This window comes from Galeopterus variegatus, unplaced genomic scaffold, assembly GCF_000696425.1.
Source record: "Galeopterus variegatus unplaced genomic scaffold, G_variegatus-3.0.2 Scaffold1167, whole genome shotgun sequence".
In the NCBI taxonomy this organism is placed as follows: domain Eukaryota; kingdom Metazoa; phylum Chordata; class Mammalia; order Dermoptera; family Cynocephalidae; genus Galeopterus; species Galeopterus variegatus.
Genome location: NW_007727278.1, coordinates 143,172 through 161,585, shown reverse-complemented (window position 1 = coordinate 161,585; position 18,414 = coordinate 143,172). Strand labels below are relative to the sequence as shown.

The 18,414-nt window shown below is 41.9% G+C and overlaps 1 protein-coding gene across 1 annotated transcript in view; it reads left to right on the top strand.

The window, feature by feature from the left end:
• The first annotated feature begins 2,630 nt into the window (after positions 1–2,630).
• Positions 2,631–18,414, top strand: part of TNFRSF10A (tumor necrosis factor receptor superfamily, member 10a) — a 45,520-nt gene continuing 29,736 nt past the window's right edge. Inside the window, exons 1-2 of the mRNA XM_008575283.1 lie at positions 2,631–2,876; positions 16,000–16,096. Of these exons, the coding sequence (XP_008573505.1) occupies positions 2,631–2,876; positions 16,000–16,096 (343 nt within the window). The remainder of the gene's footprint in view (positions 2,877–15,999; positions 16,097–18,414) is intronic.

Here is an 18,414-nt window from a genome sequence, read left to right as displayed (position 1 = left end):
GCCCATAAACATGGAATTTCTCTCCATTTATTTAGTTCTTTGATTTCTTTCATCAAAGTTTTGTAGTTTTCTTCATGTAACTTCTTGTATATATTTTGTTAGATTTATACCTAAGTATATCATTTGGAGGGAGGGAAGGTGCTAATGTAAATGGTATTGTGTTATTAATTTTATATTATACTTGTTTATTACTGGTATATAGGAAAGAGGTTGAATGTTATAAATGGACTTTGTATCCTGAAACATTGCTATTATTGTTTATTAGTTTTAGGAGGTTATTTTGGCAATTCTTTCAGATTTTCTACATAGAGAATCATGTCATCTGTAAACACAGATGGTTTTGTTTCTTCCTTTCCAATCTATATACATTTTTTTTTCCTTTCTTGTTTTATTGTAGTAGCTAGGACTTCCAGGCGCATGTTTACTAGGAATGGTGTGTGTGGATATTCTTGCTTTGTTCCTTATTTTATTGGGAAAACATCGTTTCTCATCATTAATTCTTATGTTAGTTCTAGGTGTTTTGTTGATCTTTATCAAGTTGAGGAAGTTCTCCTATATTCTAAAGTGCTGAGAGTTTTTTTTTTATCATGAACTGGTGTTGGGTTTTGTCAAATGTTTTTTCTGCATATATTGATACGATCTTATGATTTTTCTTCTTTAGCCTGTTGATGTGGTGATTCACGTTTTTATCATGAACTGGTGTTGGGTTTTGTCAAATGTTTTTTCTGCATATATTGATACGATCATATGATTTTTCTTCTTTAGCCTGTTGATGTGGTGATTCACGTTAATAGATATAAATGTTTTTTCTGCATATATTGATACGATCTTATGATTTTTCTTCTTTAGCCTGTTGATGTGGTGATTCACGTTGAATGTTGAACCAACCTTGAATAACTGGACTAAGTCCGATTTTATCATGGTGTATCCTTGTTTTTATACATTTTATTGCTTGATTTGGTAAATTCTACCAAGGATTTTTTTGTCTATGTTCACAGGATATATTCCTTTGTAATTTTCCTTTCTGGTAACGGTGTATCCTTGTTTTTATACATTTTATTGCTTGATTTGGTAAATTCTACCAAGGATTTTTTCGTCTATGTTCACAGGATATATTCCTTTGTAATTTTCCTTTCTGGTAATGTCTTTTTGTGGCTTTGGTATTGCAGTAATGCTGGCCTCATAGAATGAATTTGGTAGTATATCCTCTGCTTCTATTTTCTGGAAGAAATTGTAGAGAATTGGTGTACAGCAAATTCTTGAACGACATGGGTTTGAACTGCACAGGTCCACTTATACACTTGTATGATTTTTAATCACCTGCATGATTTTTTCAATAAATTTGAGGGGTCTTCAAAAAGCTTGTGGAAAGACTAGTAGTGTCTTTTAATTTTATTTTCCTATGAACTGTTTGAGGTACCTGCATATATTGTAAAATTTTTGGTTATATGCTCATGACATAACTACCCCAACAGTTAAGTAGCCTACCTAACAGTAGGCTAGTAGTAGTTAAGTAGTTAACTACTTCCCAACAACTACATAATGATGTGGAGCCCACCCGCACCCGCACCCGTGGCTGGGGCAGGCAGTGCAAGAGGGAGGAGTTATAATGGATTTTCCACTGGGGGGAGGGGTTGGTCCACACCCCCAGCATTGTTCAAGGATCAATTGTAATTTCTTTTTTGAATGTTTGGTAGAATTCCCTAATGAACTCATCCTGTCCTGGTGCTTCCTGTTTGGGAAGGTTATCTCCTAGGCCAGACCACTTTTAATTGAGCATGTTATATGATTTTTTCTCCTCTCTTAGTATCTATTTCTTCTTGTGTGTATTTTGGTAGATTGCATCTTTCAAGGAACTGGTCCATTTCATCTAAATTATCAATTCTGTGGGTCTAGAGTTGCTCATAACATTCTTTTGTTATTTATTAATGTCCCTGGGATCAGTAGTGATGGCCCCTCATTCTTTTCTTATATTAGTTATTTGTACCAATTCTGTTTTTTTCTTAGTTAACCTGGCTAGAGGTTTCCAAATTTTGTTGATCTTTTCCAAGAACCACTTTTGGTTTTATTGGCTTCCAGTTTCCAATATTATTAATATCTGTTCTAATTTTCATTTATTTTCTCTTTTCTTTTGCTTATTTTGGATTTAATTTCCTCTCTTTTTTCTGGTTTCCTAAGGTAGAATCTTAGATTATTGTCATTAAATCTTTCTTCTTGTTTGATTAATACATCCATTGTTATACATTTCCTCTAAGCACTGTTTTTGCTGCATCTCACAAATTTTGATAAATTGCATTTTCATTTAGTTCAAAGTTTTTTTTAATTTCTTTTTTAACTGTTGAGCTTTCTTCGTTGATCCATGTGTTATTTAGAAAAGTGTGGTTTAATAAGTATTTTGCGGTTTTCCCTCTATCTTTCTGTTGTAGACTTACAGTTAAATAACACTGTGGTCTGAGGACATACTTTGCATAAACGCACAGGGTATCCCCGATTCGATTCGCCTGGCACGGATTGCGCAACACCAGCCGACGTAAAACCGGGCGAGGCCGCGGGCTCCGGGCATTGGCGCCAGATCCCGGTAGAGTAGCGCGTGGGGACAGAAGGCAGCCCCAGGCCACGTAGCCAGCAAAATGCTGGGACGTTTCTGTGCGGACAAAGTACACGGACGCTTCCTGATCTACTCCGGGGGCTTGAAACCTGCGGGGCCGCGACAAGGAGCGCTCCCTGACGACGTGGGAAGGCAGGGACAGAGCGCACTGGCCGCTTCGGGGGCCGGGGCAGGTCGCGCCCCACGACCCGGGCGGGCGCCCGGAGCCAGGTCTCGGCTCCGGACCCCCCAGATCCTTGTTTTCGTCGTCCTCGGTGCCCTCCTGCCGGTGAGTCCCCGCCGCGGTTCCTGGCTCGGCAAGAGCGCGCCTGGTGCCGGGAGGGGCAGGAAGAGTGGGGGACACGGCGGGGGTGCCTGGCTCACGTGTCGTCGGGCATGTCCGGGCAAGACGAACCCGTCGTCGGAGCTGGAGTAAGATCGGGGTACCAGGCCCGGCAGAACCGACCAAGGCCGAGAGGGACAAGAGTCCTCGGCACAGGAACCGGGCTCGGGGACAGGCGGAGCGGCTGCGGCCCGCGCGCCTCCCTCCCTCCTTCCTCCCCGCTCCTCTTCGCCCGGCTCCAAGGGGAAGGAACACTATTCGGGCATTTCAAAATCGATGGGGAGAGCTGAAGTGTGTAAACTCCTGAGCCACCTCCGAGCCACACCTGGTACCCTGTAGGGGAGTGATGCAGAGAAATCTTCCTTTCTCCACACCCCTCCTGCTCCCCCGTATTCCCCTCCCGGTCTCCCCTCTTCCTTCTTTTTTTGCACAAGCAACAGATCAGTATGAAAAAATATACATGCTGACAGTTCTTTTCCAAGTTGATTGAGGCTCCTGCTAATCGCACTTTTCCAGGTTTCTTATGGTTTTTTTTGTTTTGTTTTTAAAGTTAAATACTGCAAACCAACCTTACAGGTGTCAGGAAACTTCAGATGGTTTTGTTTAGCAAATTAATACTAAATCCAGGAAACCACTAAAATTTTGTAACCTCGAAATAATTATAGAATCTATTTTCTGAACATCAACTTGTTCAAAAGAAACATGGGTGGGCACCATGTTTAATACTGCTTGATGAATTGCTTATTTTTGTCAGACCAGTGTGTCTCCACCAGATTGTAGGGATCACATGTATAGACAAGGTAAAACATTTGAATTCGATGGCTTTGGATATGTGAGACCCAGGCCTTCTGGCATCCCAAACAGCCCTCTAATCAGTCAGCCTTTTTCTATGCATTTGTAGACATGATAGATTTTTATGATTCTGAAGCTAGTAAATTACATTAGATCTTTTATGGTCGCCCATTCAGATATATCTTATGTTTAAGAAAGGTATAGTATTTTATTGCATGGGTAAGCCACAGTTTAATTTACTGTTGTCTCTTCTGGATAGCAGTTTAGATTGTGTCTTATTTTTGATTTTGGTAATTCCAACAGAATTGTAATAAGTACCCCTGTTAGTATCATATGTGCATGTATCTATGCGCACTTGCATACTGGGCAGCTCCTTATAAGTGGAGTTGTTGGGCCCTTGAGGTAAATGATTTTAGAATTCTGTTTAGATGTTGACAGATTTTCCTCCAAAAGAATGTTGTACCATTGTTCACTCACACCAAGAGTCCGCAAATTTGCCTTTGTCCCTACACTCTTGCTACATTGGGTATCGGAACTTTGCTGAAGTAAGAGGTAAACAGTTGTACACCACAGAGTTGTGTTTTTGATTCCTTGGTGCTATTACAGTTTCAAGGATCCATGAGATTTATAAGAATAAGAGCAGAAGACCTGGAAACCCCAGATTAGACACAGAGGACTGTGACAGGGGAGACTGAAACCCTAGCTCTGTACCTGAAAACTGGTCAGCTGGGGCCAGTTATGGCCACCTGGACACGCCCTGGATGGAGATGGGGTGTGTGTGCTCGGACTGTTAGGATCACATCAGGTGAGGCCTGGTGGTGAGCTCAGATCCTGACCCCAGGTCCTTGCTCTGTAAACGCTGGGATGCTCCAATTTCTGTTCTAGGTCTGTCCACCCTGGGCCCCTCTTTTATCACAGTAGGAATTAGGAAATTCTGAAGGCTCAGAACTCAGTTGTCCCAACTGTCGAAGGGTCCTGAGACTGGACGCTGGAGACTCTGGCCCTGCTCTGCTCCTTCGTGTCCCTGGTGTGGCCCCAGCTTCTCACTGTTTGAAATGGTGAGGAGATAAAAGTCTGCAGCCACCCTTTGTAAACCACAGGGAGCTGTAGTGGCAGATGTGAGAGGTCATGTGGGAGGACAAATCACATCCTCAGTGTTGGTGGCAGTTACTCTGGAGCTGGAGGACCACAGGGCACACATTCTGTGCCCACTAGTGCCTGCATCTGTTTGCACTGGCACCTTGGTATGGGTGTGCTGAGGGTGAGACAGGAGCTTCTCACCCTCAGAGCAAGGTGGAGAGCTGTGTTGGGTGGTCCTGAGGACTGCAGAGGAGCCCGGTTGCAAGTGACAACAGCAATAGCATTGCAGGTCTCAGGCCAGGCATGGCTAACACACTTTCAGTTGTCCTCTGGTGGGTGCCTTGCCCGGGGTGCAGTTTGAAGTGAACCGGGAATATCTTAATCCATGTGGCTATAGAGGGCTGGTCACCCTGCCTCTCCAAAGAGGTCCTCAGTCCCTGTTCTTGGGCCACTTGTGTGAGAACACTTGATATTGCTCCAGAACTGAGAATGTTCATTTTTTCAACTGTTTTCTGTTTCATTTTAGAATACTCCTATTTCTCTGTGTTCATGTTCATTGACCATCTGCAGCAGCTAATCTGCCATTGATCCTATCCAGTGCATTTTGCATTTCGGATGTGGTATTTTTAATCTCTAGAATTTGCATTTGGGTCTTTTTAATATCTTTCATTTCTCTACTGAAGACGTTTATGTTTTTTTACACCCTTGATATTTATAACATTTACAACAGCTGTTCTAATGTCTTTTGTTTATTAATTTCATTACCTCTGTCACTTTCTGGATTGTTACCATTGATTGATTATTATCTTTGGTCATGAGGATATTTTCCTGATTCTTTTCATGCCTAGTAATTTTTTATTAGACGATAACCCTGAATTTTAAATTATCATATATTGGATTTTGATGTGCTCCTTTATAATGTGGATATTGTTCTGATGCTCAATTAATAAATAGGAGCATGAGTTTGATCCTCTGATACTGGCTTTTTAATTTTATGCCCAGTCTACAGTCACTTTATTCTGGAACTATTTTGGTTAACTACTAAGGGCACAGTGGTTGACTTCTGATGACCAGCCAGCACCCCTGTGATGAGTTCTGCCCACCGTGGGAATGGGAACATGAACAGTTACCTGCCCTGGGTAGTCTTCAGTCCTTGTCCCTCTGCTGATGTCTGATGGTCTGTCCTCACCCGGTGGCTTCCTCTCAGGCACGCACAGTCAGAATCAGCAGATGCTGGCCGTGCCCACTGCAGGACTCGAGAGTCCTCTGTGCAGCCCTTTCTCCAGGCCTCTGCCCTGCACTGTGATTATCTGCGCAGAGTCCACAGAGCTCTCCAGGGTCCCCTCCTCCCTGTGCTGCAGCCTGGAGCCTGTCCTTAGGCAGGAACTGAGGCCACCACCAGGATCACCTCATGCGTGTCCTGGGGGAGGGGTGCAGCTATTCACCCATCACTAGATGATGAACCCCCCACTCTGAGAAAGTCTGTGTGGTGATGGGCGTTGGGGTGGGGCAGTGTGACTTTTGTGTGAATCCTACTCCCTGGAAGCCCAAAGTCTTGTAAAAGAGGTGACACCAGGACCTAAATATCAGGAAGTAGCACAAGGGAGACATGAGATCTCACTGCCTTCCCCTCACCACACCCCCAGGGAGGCTCTAATGGTGTAGAGAGACCAGGTTATACTATTGTTGGCCTGGAGCATGTGGTTTTGATTAAAACCAACATTGTGGGTAATGATAGTACTCATCATCCACAGCTTAATTAAATACAGTACTTGCTGTGTGCCAAGCTCTGTTCTCAGCACTTTATACATGTATTAACATACTTACTTCTCATAAGCTAGATTGTGAAGGAACACTTACTGTCTTTGTTTTGGATAAACAGTGTGAGACAGAGAATGTTCAAACAGTGGAGGGGCTGGGCAGGGGGCGAGCAAGCCTCAAGGGCAGCAGCAGTAGCAGAGATTGGGCCCCTGGGTTCTGCTGACTGTCCCCAGGTGAGTGTCTTGTGCTCATCTGTGAGGCTGCACTTGGCCAGCACTGGGCCACTGTTCTGTGGTCACTGAGAGGTCATTTAATTTAACCCTTTAATTTCAAGGATAGTAAACATGTTTAGAGAAGATGGGAAGTCAGACGTCCAGGACTATGAAGCTGTCTAATGGCTGGCCCTGAGCAAGAAGCCTGATGGCTTGATTCATAATCCAGGAGTCTTCTTATACCTAAAGAACAAACAAACAGACAAAAAGACCAGAAAAACTAAGAGCACATCTCAGACCACAGAAGGACCTTGAGAACAAGTCCGAAACAGACATCAGAACTGCTCCTTAAGATTAACAAGGCAGCTTTTAGGGTGTGTTTTCCCCAGAGAGGAAATAGCAAGAGGCTCTAGAAAGTCTAACACTTGTGACAATTGTGGGGGAGGAGCAAGGCAAGGAAACCCCCCCATGACTCATGTCTGGAAGAATGCAGTGTCAGTAGAGTCCGTGAAGGAACAGACCTGGGACAACGTTCCCCCCACACACCCATCAGACGTATTCTGTTAGGGGCACAACCTCAGGTCTCGGACTGCCCCCTTGGTCTCCCTTATCCCCCCCTCACTTGTTTTTACCCTCCACCCCCATACTTTGACTTCACATTTGTTTGTGATCTGTCTGTGTGGACTTTTTCTTCTGTGTCCCTCATTGTCCCTGTCACTGATGGCATTTCTCTCCTCTGCCTGGGCAGCCCCTCCAGACTGTTCACCTGAATTGACCTTGAGGTATGTTTGTGCCTCAGCTCCGTGTGAACCGGAACTGTCGTAAGGGAATCAGACGTGCTGTCTTAGTGTACTTTCTGTCACTGACAACAGAGTACCTGACACTGGGTAATTTATAAAGAAAATACTTTTATTTCTCAAAGTTCCAAAGTTTGAGATGTCCAAGTTCCAGCAGGCACATTGGACGAGGGTTTTCTTACTGGTAGGCACTCTGCAGAGTCCTGGGTGGCACAAGACATCACATGGCGAGAGGGCAAGAGTATGCTCACATGTTGTCTTCTTCTCCTTATAAAGCCACAGTCTCCTCCTATTATAACCCATTAATCCATGAATGAATTAATCCATTCATGAGGACAATGCCCTTATGATTCAATCTTCTCTTAAAAACCATAGTCAGATTTCCCATCTCCTCCTATTATAACCCATTAATCCATGAATGAATTAATCCATTCATGAGGACAATGCCCTCATGATTCAATCTTCTCTTAAAAACCATAGTCAGATTTCCCACCCTCTTAATACTGTTACAATGGGGATGAAGCTTTGTTAACAAAATTCAACGGAAAAGAATTTGGAGATAAAGGGAGACTTTGGCTGGCAAACAGTTTTCAAACTGGGAGTTTTAGGCTTCGGTACAAAAAGAAAGTGCACTCTGCCAGAAAAAGGACAGGGGTTGTTTTATATGGAGAAAGTTCCCATTCAGACTCATGTTCCGGTATGCTGTGTAAATGAGGGATGCAAGCCTGTTCAGTCCTGGTTGGTTGTCATTACAATTGACTGACATTGTGTAACCTCCACTCAGCAGGTGGCTGCTCTGCTCCATTCAGAATTTAGACTCAGCCACTCAGGATCCATCTCAAGGTTTGGCTCTTTCAGGCTTTACATCTCCCATTTTTGATTGGAAGCTGTCAGCAGACAGCATTGATAATTGATGATGTTGGTTATGTCCCATTTATGGTGCTGGAGTAGTTGGCTACCTTCACCAGTTCCATCTAGTCCCATGTTGGAATCCTCAGGGCAGCATAGTGGCCAATTGAGCTATTAGAGCCATTTGCTTTCAGCAGGCACCCAGGTACCTGTCAAATCTGGATCAGAGTCTCATGGGCTAGGTTGGTTTCAATTTCTGTTTGGTGTGAGTTTAAAGCTTCAAGGTGTTGGGCCAAAACGATTTAGGTCAGGGTTTCCTGTAGGTATCTGTTGAAACAGGCTAGAATGACGTTAAAGAGGAGACACATTTGTAGTCCTAGTAGGAGGAGGATCATTAAAAACTGTTGGGCAGAACATAAGAGGGAAACAATACCAGAGGTAAGCCAATAAAAATACCTGAGAATTGGAATTTTGCCTAGCTAAGGGGGCCCTTCCAGAGCCCTCCTTTTAGAGACTGCCAGTTTTAAAATTTGGAAGTTTCCAATTCAACCTGGCTAGAGGTATTTATCCAAGGACAGCATGAGGTAGTAGTGGCAGCAGAAATGTTGCCTTTGCAGCAAGCAGGTAGTCTAGTGCAATGTGGTTACCTAAGACTCCATGAGGAAAAGAATATAAGGACCTTTGTTGGGTCTTAATGATTCCAGTGGTGGAGCAGACAATTCTAACTGCATGAGGTAGATTTCTAATCCTATATTTATTCCAACCTGTATTAAGTCCAAACCAGGACCCCAATAATCTTCCAAGCATAGCTCCTTCACTGAGGTTGACATTTTCCAGCAAATCACATTCTTGGAAATGTCTGAAGCTATTATGTTCCTATTCAGATGGGTCCCCATCAGGGTAATCATCAGTTATGGATAAGGCCCTCCTTTGTCTGTGATGAAGGGAACCTGCCTGAGTAACAGCCTTGAGGACAGTAAATGATGTGGTTAAATGTCCTAAGAAGCAGGCCTCTCCCATCTGCCATCTGTCAAGGCATTCATAGGCCCAAAGATCTTTCTCATTTTCATAAACACAAATATAGCCAGTGGGAGCATATAAAATTCCTGATACATTTTGGAAATTTAGAGACTCGCTATGAAGTATGTTTTGAGAATGGGGTTGAACCAAGAGTCAGAATAGGGCAAGGACCAAGGATTGGAAGTCATGCTTATCTGGGAGACCTTCAAGGGATTGGGGGTTGCAGAGAGGAAGCCCAGACCCCAGGAATGTGATGGTTTCTAGCAGTCCTTATAAAGAGGATTAGTATCTTCTTCTGGACAATGCTCACTAAGATAAAACCAAGATAGGGGGCTAGAGAAATCCTTATAGAGAAATTCACAATATAATTTAGAGTCATGGAAGTCAAGGGTATAGCAATATCGTGCCCTGTGTTTTGCCAGTATGCTGTTAGTTGAGTGTGAACAATTGAATTTGTCCTGAGGCATATAATATCTACTTATGACAATAGGTGGTGGTAAGGGAAAATAGAGAACAGAAGTCTAGAGGGTAAAGACTTAACTCTCAATAGGCTTCATCAAGGGGCCTTTTTGTGTGAGTGACAGTAAAATTAGAACATTAGTGAAGTTGAAGATAGGTACAATGATAGGATCCTTATTATGTGCAAAATAACCAGTAGATAAATAGTGACAAATTCAACATTCTGATAAGTTCCCAGAAGAAACTAATGATTGAGAAAATTGGACAATAGCATGTTTTTTCTATGAATTTCAGTGGACTTTTACAGGAGAACAGGGAAAGGGAGATGGTCAAAATCAAAACTCTAAGACTCATGGTGAAGAAAAGCTTAACCCATAAGGTATGAATAATCCAATTGGGAGTCAAAATATGAACTTTAGTCCACCCAGAGTCATCATTGATCAGATCTAAGGTGAGCAGAGCCAATATGAGTATGATGGTCAAAACTCTAAGACTCATGGTGAAGAAAAGCTTAACCCATAAGGTATGAATAATCCAATTGCGAGTCAAAATATGAACTTTAGTCCACCCAGAGTCATCATTGATCAGATCTAAGGTGAGCAGAGCCAATATGAGTATGATGGGAGTAGGTTCTGATGGCTTGACTGGCACAGGTCACAAAAAGCCAAGACAGGCAGATGTGGGTAGCTGGTTGACAGAGTAGAGGTAAGGACAATAACAGCTGTTAGAACGTATTGGTTTTGTCTGGACTCTTGGGAATAGCAGTCTGTCTCAGATGTAGTCATCTTCTCATCCTGGTGGCTGTATAAGGTGCATACAAAAAGTTCATGGAAAATGTGTATTATGAAAAAACTGCATGGATTTCAAAATTTTTTGGCACCAAAATAAACTCGTACTCACCTGTTATAGCATATCTGAACTGGATGTAGTTTGAGCAACTAAAAAGGATAAGATATCAGTTTGAAGAGAGCCCCTACAGAGCAGCACGATTCCTGCTAAAATTGAAGCAAGAGCGAACATCAAACTTATGGTGAAGTTTGGGTGGAAGAATGGTGAAGTACAATGGAAATGCTGATAGACAGGCCAAATTTTACAGGTATTTTGAATTATTTGTCCTATAAAATGAGTTTCTCAGCCACTGTGGAGTTCTCCAGCTTGATATAATTTTTTCCTGATGTCAGGGGAAGGCTTCAACCCAATGTGAAAACATTCAAATAATAACGAGCAAATATTTGTATCCTTGTTAGGTCAGGAGTTGAATAAAATCTAGTTGCCATACTTCGAAGGGACCATTTGGTAGTGGGAAGTGGCCCAGGATTGTACCGTGGGCACATTCTGCAGTTGATAGGCCTGGTGGGCAATGGAAGGAGAAGGACCCCAATAATATTATTTTCCCTCCCTGGACTATTTAATTGGTGTTTCAGTGGGTTAGGTCATGGTAACTTTTCTTTTTGGAGGCTGTTAGAAAGAATGGGGAGGTGATTGAGACCCACCCAGAGGCACCGTGAAAAGTCAAAAAACATCCTCATTTAACCTGTTTGTTTACCCCTTTCATTCTCCAGAGATAGCCTGGGCTTTAACCAGCATTCACTGTAATTAGGGAATGAGAGGAAAGGCAGAAAATGGTGAGGTTTTTGTTAATAGAAAAGATGATATATCTTGAGAAGTGGCCAACTTGGCAGTAATATTGGATGTCTTGTTTCTTATTCTTTTTTATTTTGGGCAGAGGAATGTCCTTGAACTTTAATAATGGCTAAAGCCCTTGGAGTTTGAATGGTGTCCAAGAGCACCAAGATGTAGTCTTTGCTTTTTACATTCTGTCCAGATGAGTTAAGAAAGCCACTTTGTTTCCAGAGCATGCCAAAATCATGAGCTGCTCTGAAAGCACACATGCTCTCTATATAAATATCAATTGTTTTACCTTTGGCTAAAAGGCATGCCCTAGTAAAAACACATAGTGCTGCTTGTTGGGTGGATTTGGCATCAGGAAGGGGGCCAGACTCTATAACCTCATGAAGGGAGACAATAGCATATCCTGCTTGAGAATTACCATTGGGCCTCCTTAAATTTGACCCACCAATAAGCCAATTGTAATCTATATTGGGTAGGGGAGTGTCTTGGAGATCTAGTCAAGGGGTAAGAATTTGATCTTTCAAGGTAATACAGTCATGGGGAATGTCATCATCTGAGAGGGAACAAAGTAGCAGGATAGTAAAGTGGGTCAAAAATAAAAAGAACACTTCGTGGTTCCTAGACGGCTGGCAGAGAGGCACTGAGTGTGAGAGTGTGACGGGAATCGAGGAGAGCCCAGGCAGAGTGAGACCCATAGACAGTGAGAGGAGGCCCCATAACTATTTTTTTTCTATAGCCTTTAGAGGGTTAGAAACAGCAGCAACTGCTTTGAGGAGAGGGGAAGTCCACGAGCAACTGGATCTAATTGTTGACTGTGATATCCTGTGGGTCTATTCTGTCCCCCATGGAATTAAGTAAGAATACCCAAAGCATTACCTCATGTTTACAGGTGAACAAATGGGAAGGGGGTTATAGTTAGAATGCCCTAAGGTTGAGGCTAAGGTAAGCTGGGTCTTTATGTCCTTGGAATACTGTTGGGTATCAGTGGTCTATTGAATGGGATCAGGAAAGGAATTTTTGAGTAAATTATAAAGCAGCTGGGACATCAAGGAAAAGTTGGGAAGCCAATTTTAGCAATAGCCTGCAAGTCCCAGGAACCTTCAAAGCTGGTTTTTTGGTTTTTATTGTGTGTGAGGCAGGTAGATGACTAATACACCATGTAGGCATGAGGGGTTAAAATTTAGTCCCCCTGAGGTTAGGAGGTGTCCCAGGAATTTGACAGAGATTTGACAAAACTGTAATTTTCCCGTGGAGAATGTGTGTCCTATGACTGCTATATTGTGGAGTTGGTGGAGGCTGTCAGTGAGGCAATCCTCTGGGCAAAGTGAACATAACAGTAAATAATCGATGTTTGGGGCAGAGTGGACCCACATTGAAAGGAGATGGTGGCCAAATCAGCCTTAAGGATTTGCAATAAGTAGGTTGGGTTGTCCTTGGAAAGGACAGTCCAGGTATATTTCTGGCCTTTCCAAGTGAAGGCAAAAAGAGATCAGCTGTCCGGATCTGCAAGTATACTGAAGAAGGTGCTGCAAAGATTGATAGCTGAGAAATATTGAAAAGTAGGGATTATAGTTATTATAGGGATAGAACATTGGAAAGTAGGGTGTGAGGGTCGAGGACCACTGGGTGTCAGGAGTTGACTGTGTTATTGACAGCCCTAAGTTCCTGAACAAATCGCCATCCTCTTCTGTTGGGTGTGCAAATGGGTAGGATGGGCATATTGCAAGGACTGGAGCAAGGACGACAAGATTTTTATGTATCAAGTTATCCATTATGGGTTGTATGAGGTTGTGTGCCAGTTAGGGCTGTAGCGTTTAGGGGATATTGTCTAATATTGGGGAGGGGTTTATTACGGTCTATCTGGATTTTAATTGGAGGTGCTAAATGGATATGACCAACATCAGCATTGGATTGTGTCCAAGGTTCTCAGGTAGTTCTTGGAGAGCAGGCCAGGTAGCGCTGGTGAGGCTAACTGAATAGGTGGAATTTGGGTAAGAACTGTTTTTGCAGCAGAGTCTCTCGTTAGGACAATTCAAGCATTATTTTCCCCATCTACAGAAGGAAATTTGGGCCTGGTAGGGTTCAACGATGTCTCTTCCTGGGAGATATATAGGAGCCCACAGGATGAGTAAGAGGCAAGGATTGCCAGTGAGGGTTCCCACTTGAAAAGAGAAGGAAAAGATTTAGGAACTGTCATAGGCTGGGTGAATAACAATAACCATCTGGGTGAATTCAGAACTCCAGGAAGGGGACATTGAAAGCATGTCAGGGTTATGGAGGAACAGAGTAGTCCTGTTGTCAACCAGAGCTCTGACTATTTGTCCCCTATTTTAATATCTAATTCCCCTAGTTGGTTGGTTTTAACTAGGGGAAATGTCCCTTGAATGTCCTCAGAGCACCCCTAGTTCTGTTGAGAAGGAGGGCTGGGGGTTTTATCAGGATTTAGTTATAGCCATTGTTTATAGTTAAGGCAGTCCCTTTTGAAATGTCCAGTGTTGCTTCAGAAGCAGGTCTTTTGATTTTGGAAAGTGGGCATATTTGGGGAAATCTCTTTTTAATTGTTGTAGCTGAAAGGGCATTGGCAGTCTTTTCTACACAATCTAAGGCTCGGATAGCCCTAGAGACTTTGTCCTTTTCTGAGGTTTTGAATAATTCATTGGCCAGAGAGGCAATTGTGTGGAGTCATTTTGCTGCCCAACTAAGGTTGTGTTGTTTCACTAGGGCAGTGAGGGCCTCAGAAAGACCTACTACAAAAATGAGATTAAATAAATTGGTTGTTTTGTCATTTAAATTTTGATCCTGAATTTTGTTGAAAGTTTGCTCAATTCTATTATAACAGCGAAGGATGGATTTGTCCTTCTTCTGTGTGCAGCTATATGGCTTTCCAATTTACTTGATGGGGATATATGGAGGGAATGGCCGTTAGCAGTTTCATAGCCTGTTTCTGTGCTTTATCAAATCCTGGGGCTCGAGCTAATGTGAAATCTTCAAGATGACTTTCCCATCCAGCAGCTGGCATCCAATCTTGAGTAAAGCATTTCCCACGAACATGTGGGTGAGCTGAAAAAGATCACAGAACCCAGGTTGATAAGCTCTGATGATTAGACTAAAATGTCCTTCAAATTCAAGGGAGTTAGTTTTAGGACTGGGGACGTATTTCAGTGGGGCCAAAAGTTCTGATTTAGCCCAAGGTGCATATGCAATTTGTGGGTTTCCATCTCCTTCTGTCTGGACCTCAAAGGAGGCTATTAAAGAGGGGCTGGAAGAATCAGTTGTGTTGGAGGGAGTGGGGATGTCAGGGGAGTCAGAGAGAGCAGAAGAGGAAGGAGGCAGTGAAGGATAAAGTGGAGGTGACGAGGCTATTAAAGAGGGGCTGGAAGAATCAGTTGTGTTGGAGGGAGTGGGGATGTCAGGGGAGGAGAAAAAGGGGAGTCAGAGAGAGCAGAAGAGGAAGGAGGCAGTGAAGGATAAAGTGGAGGTGACGGAAAAGGTGCAGAGAGCAGACAGGGCAGCAGCTGGGGGTCGGTGGAAGAACGGTCTTCCACAGTCATATTAGCAACTTTGATTTTGGGCTCACAGGTGCGAGGACCGGGGAGTGGGGGTGGGGTGGAAAGAAAGGCATAAAAGTCAATGACCTGAAGATCCACATTAATTACCCATAAAATAAGTGTAAGTTAAACTCAAAGGAAGTAACAGCAAATAATAAGAGTAAAAATCAATGAAATATAATACAAATAATAGAAGGAATTGACAAACCAAAAGTCGGTTCTCTGAAATGATCAATACATTGAATAAAATAAAATCAATAAACCAAATTTCAAATGAAAACAGCAGGAGCACAAAACATCAGTATCAGGAATTAGTGATTGAATAATCTCTATGGTCATTAAAAATAATAATGGGATCTTAACAATAGCTTAATGCCAATAAATTTGAAAACTTGGAGAAATGGACAAATTCCTTGAAAAATACTACTTAGCAAAATAACCACAATATGTAATGATAGTCTGAATTATCCTGTAACTATTTATGAATTAAAATTCTTTATTTGAAAGCTTACAATAACGAAATTGTAGGCCTGATTTATTTCACACATATGCAGACAACTAGTCAAAGTAAATAAGACAGTATATTAATGGATGCAATTTCTGGTTGAGGGATGTGATTATTTTTATTCTAGTAAAAACTTTCCTATACTTTCCCACTATCTGGGACAAAAGTGTTTTATCTTTTAATAAGAGAAAGGAAAAAAGGAGAGTTTTTCAAGTGTGCATTACTTGGCTAACCCCAAAAGGCAAAGAGACTAATACGAATACACACGAATGGTTGAGAGTTTCAGAACTGGGGGAAAGATTCAAGTTCTGTTTAGTTATGGAGGCTGGGGGTGGGGGAAAAGAATGTGAGATTGATCTTGGGATGGGTGAGATCTGGATGCCACTCATGCCTGTCCCTATTTTATCCCCATAGGTCCTAGCTGAGTCAGCCGCCACCACCAGACTTCATAATCAATCAGCTGCCCCACAGCAGTGGAAGCAAGGCTCCTTAAAAGGATTGTGTCCACCAGGTACGTTCCAAGATTGATCTCTATTCTTTATACCACCCTTGTCTCAATGTTCATCTAGTCTTCTGTTTCCTGCAGTTCCTGGTTCTTTTAGTCAACAAATATTTATTGATCCTTTGCCAAATTCAAAGTTATGAAAATTTATCCTCACGTTTCCTGTTAAGTTTTGTCATTTCAGCTTTGCATTTAAGTATTTGATCCATTGTGAGTGAAGTTTTGCATATGGTATCGATAAGGGTTTGCCTTCATTCTTTTGAAGGTGGCTATCCACTTGCAGTTGTCCCAGCATCATTTGTTGAAAAGACTATTCTTTCCCATTGAATGGTCTTGGCACCCTTGTTGAAAATCAGTTGACCCTAAATAGATGGGCTTTTCTTTTTGGACTCTCAATTCTATTCCTTTATCTGTTTGTCCTTTTTCACTGACCAGACTTTTTTTCCCTGTCCCTTTCTTTCTTTATTTTTAGCCACAAAACAAGTCTAAATATATTTTAAAAGACTAAGATCATAGAAAATATGTTCTCTGACCACAGTAACATAAGGAAACTTAGAAATTCACAAATGTGGGGAAATTAAACAATGCTCTTCTAAATAGACAGTGGGTAAAAAGAAAATCACAGGGAAATTAGAGAGTACTTTGAGATAAAAATCAAAGCACAACATATCAAAATGTATAGGATGCAGGGTTCATGCAGAGCTTAGAAGAAAATTTATACTTGTAAACAACTATACTAAAAATAATAAAAATCTCAAATCAGTTATGTAAACTTCTACCTTAAAAAAATAGAGAAAGATGAGCAAACTAAACTAAAAGCAAATGTAAGTAGGAAATAACAAAGATCACAACAGAAATATACGAAATAGGGAATTAAAAAATAATACAGAAAATCAACAAAACCAAAAAGATCTTTAAAAAGATCAACAAAATCTGCAACCCTTTATCTAGAATGACCAAGAAAAAAAGAGAGAAGACCAAAATTACTAAAATCAGAAATAAAGCAGGGGCATTATTACACTGTCATTATGTTTTTTGCAGTGGTAAAATTTAGTTTCTTTCTCTTTCTCATTTGCATTTTTGTTCTACCAGTGGGTTTTGTTCTTTCTTGTGTATTCATGGTAGTGATTGTCGCTTTTCAGATTCCAGATGCAGGACTTCCTCAAAGATTTCTTGTAGGACTGGTCATGTGGTGGTGAACTCCCACAGTTTTTGTTTGTCTGGGAAATACACTATCTTCCCCTCATTTCTAAAGGGTAGCCTTGCTGGGTGGAGTTTTCTTGGCTGGCAGTTTTTTTCTTTTAGTATTTTGAATATATCATCCCATTTTCTTCTGGCCCATACAGTTTCTATTGAAAAATCTGCTATTAGTCTGATAGGGGCTCCCTTATAGGTGACTTGATACTTTTCTCTTGCTTCTTTTAAGATTCTCTCTCTGTCTTTGAGCTTTGCCAGTTTGCACTATAATGTGTTTTGGATAGGATCTTTTTGGGTTGAATCTGTTTGGTGATCTTTGTGCTTCCTAGATCTGAAGGTCTGTGTCTCTCCCTGTAACTGTTAAGTTTTCTGTTATTTTTTTTTTTTTTTTTTCCTTTTTGCCTTTTTTCATGACTGGCAACGGATCGCAACCCTCATTGTCGCGCCCGTACTGGACTGGGACTGGCAACGGGATCGTAACCCTCGGTGTTGCTCCCGCACCTCGCTCAGCCAGTGAGCGGCCGGTCTGTATGTGGGATCCGAACCCTCGGCGGGAGCGCCGCCGCGCTTCCCAAGCGGCGCACTGTAGCAGTGCGCCACTGGGCCAGCCCTAAGTTTTCTGTTATTTTGTTGGATAGGTTTTCCATGCTTTTTCTTTTCCCCTCCCTTTCTGGAACATCCATGATTTGAATGTTCGTGCACTTAAGGTGGTCTGCTAGCTCTCTTGGATTTTCTTCATTTTTTAAAATTTTTTTCCTCTTTTTTTTTTTTTGGTTTTGGCCGCCTGTGTTATTTTGAATAGACTGTGTTCAAGATCAGAAATTCTTTCTTCTGCTTGTTCTAGCCTGCTGCATAAGCTCCCAGTTGTGTTTTTTATTTCATTGAGTGAATCTTTCAGTTCCATGAGTTCTACTACATTCTTTTTTAAGGTATTAATCTCTTTCTAAATTTCTTCCTTCATATCCTGGATTTTTTTTCCTCATTTCATTATGTTGTCTGATTGAATCTTCTAGTATCTCAGTGAGTTTTCTTAAGATTGTTGCTTGGAATTTCTTTTCAGTCATTTCAGGGGTTTCTGGCTGTACAGGGTCTGTTATTTGAGAATCATTATATTCATTTTGTGGTGTCAT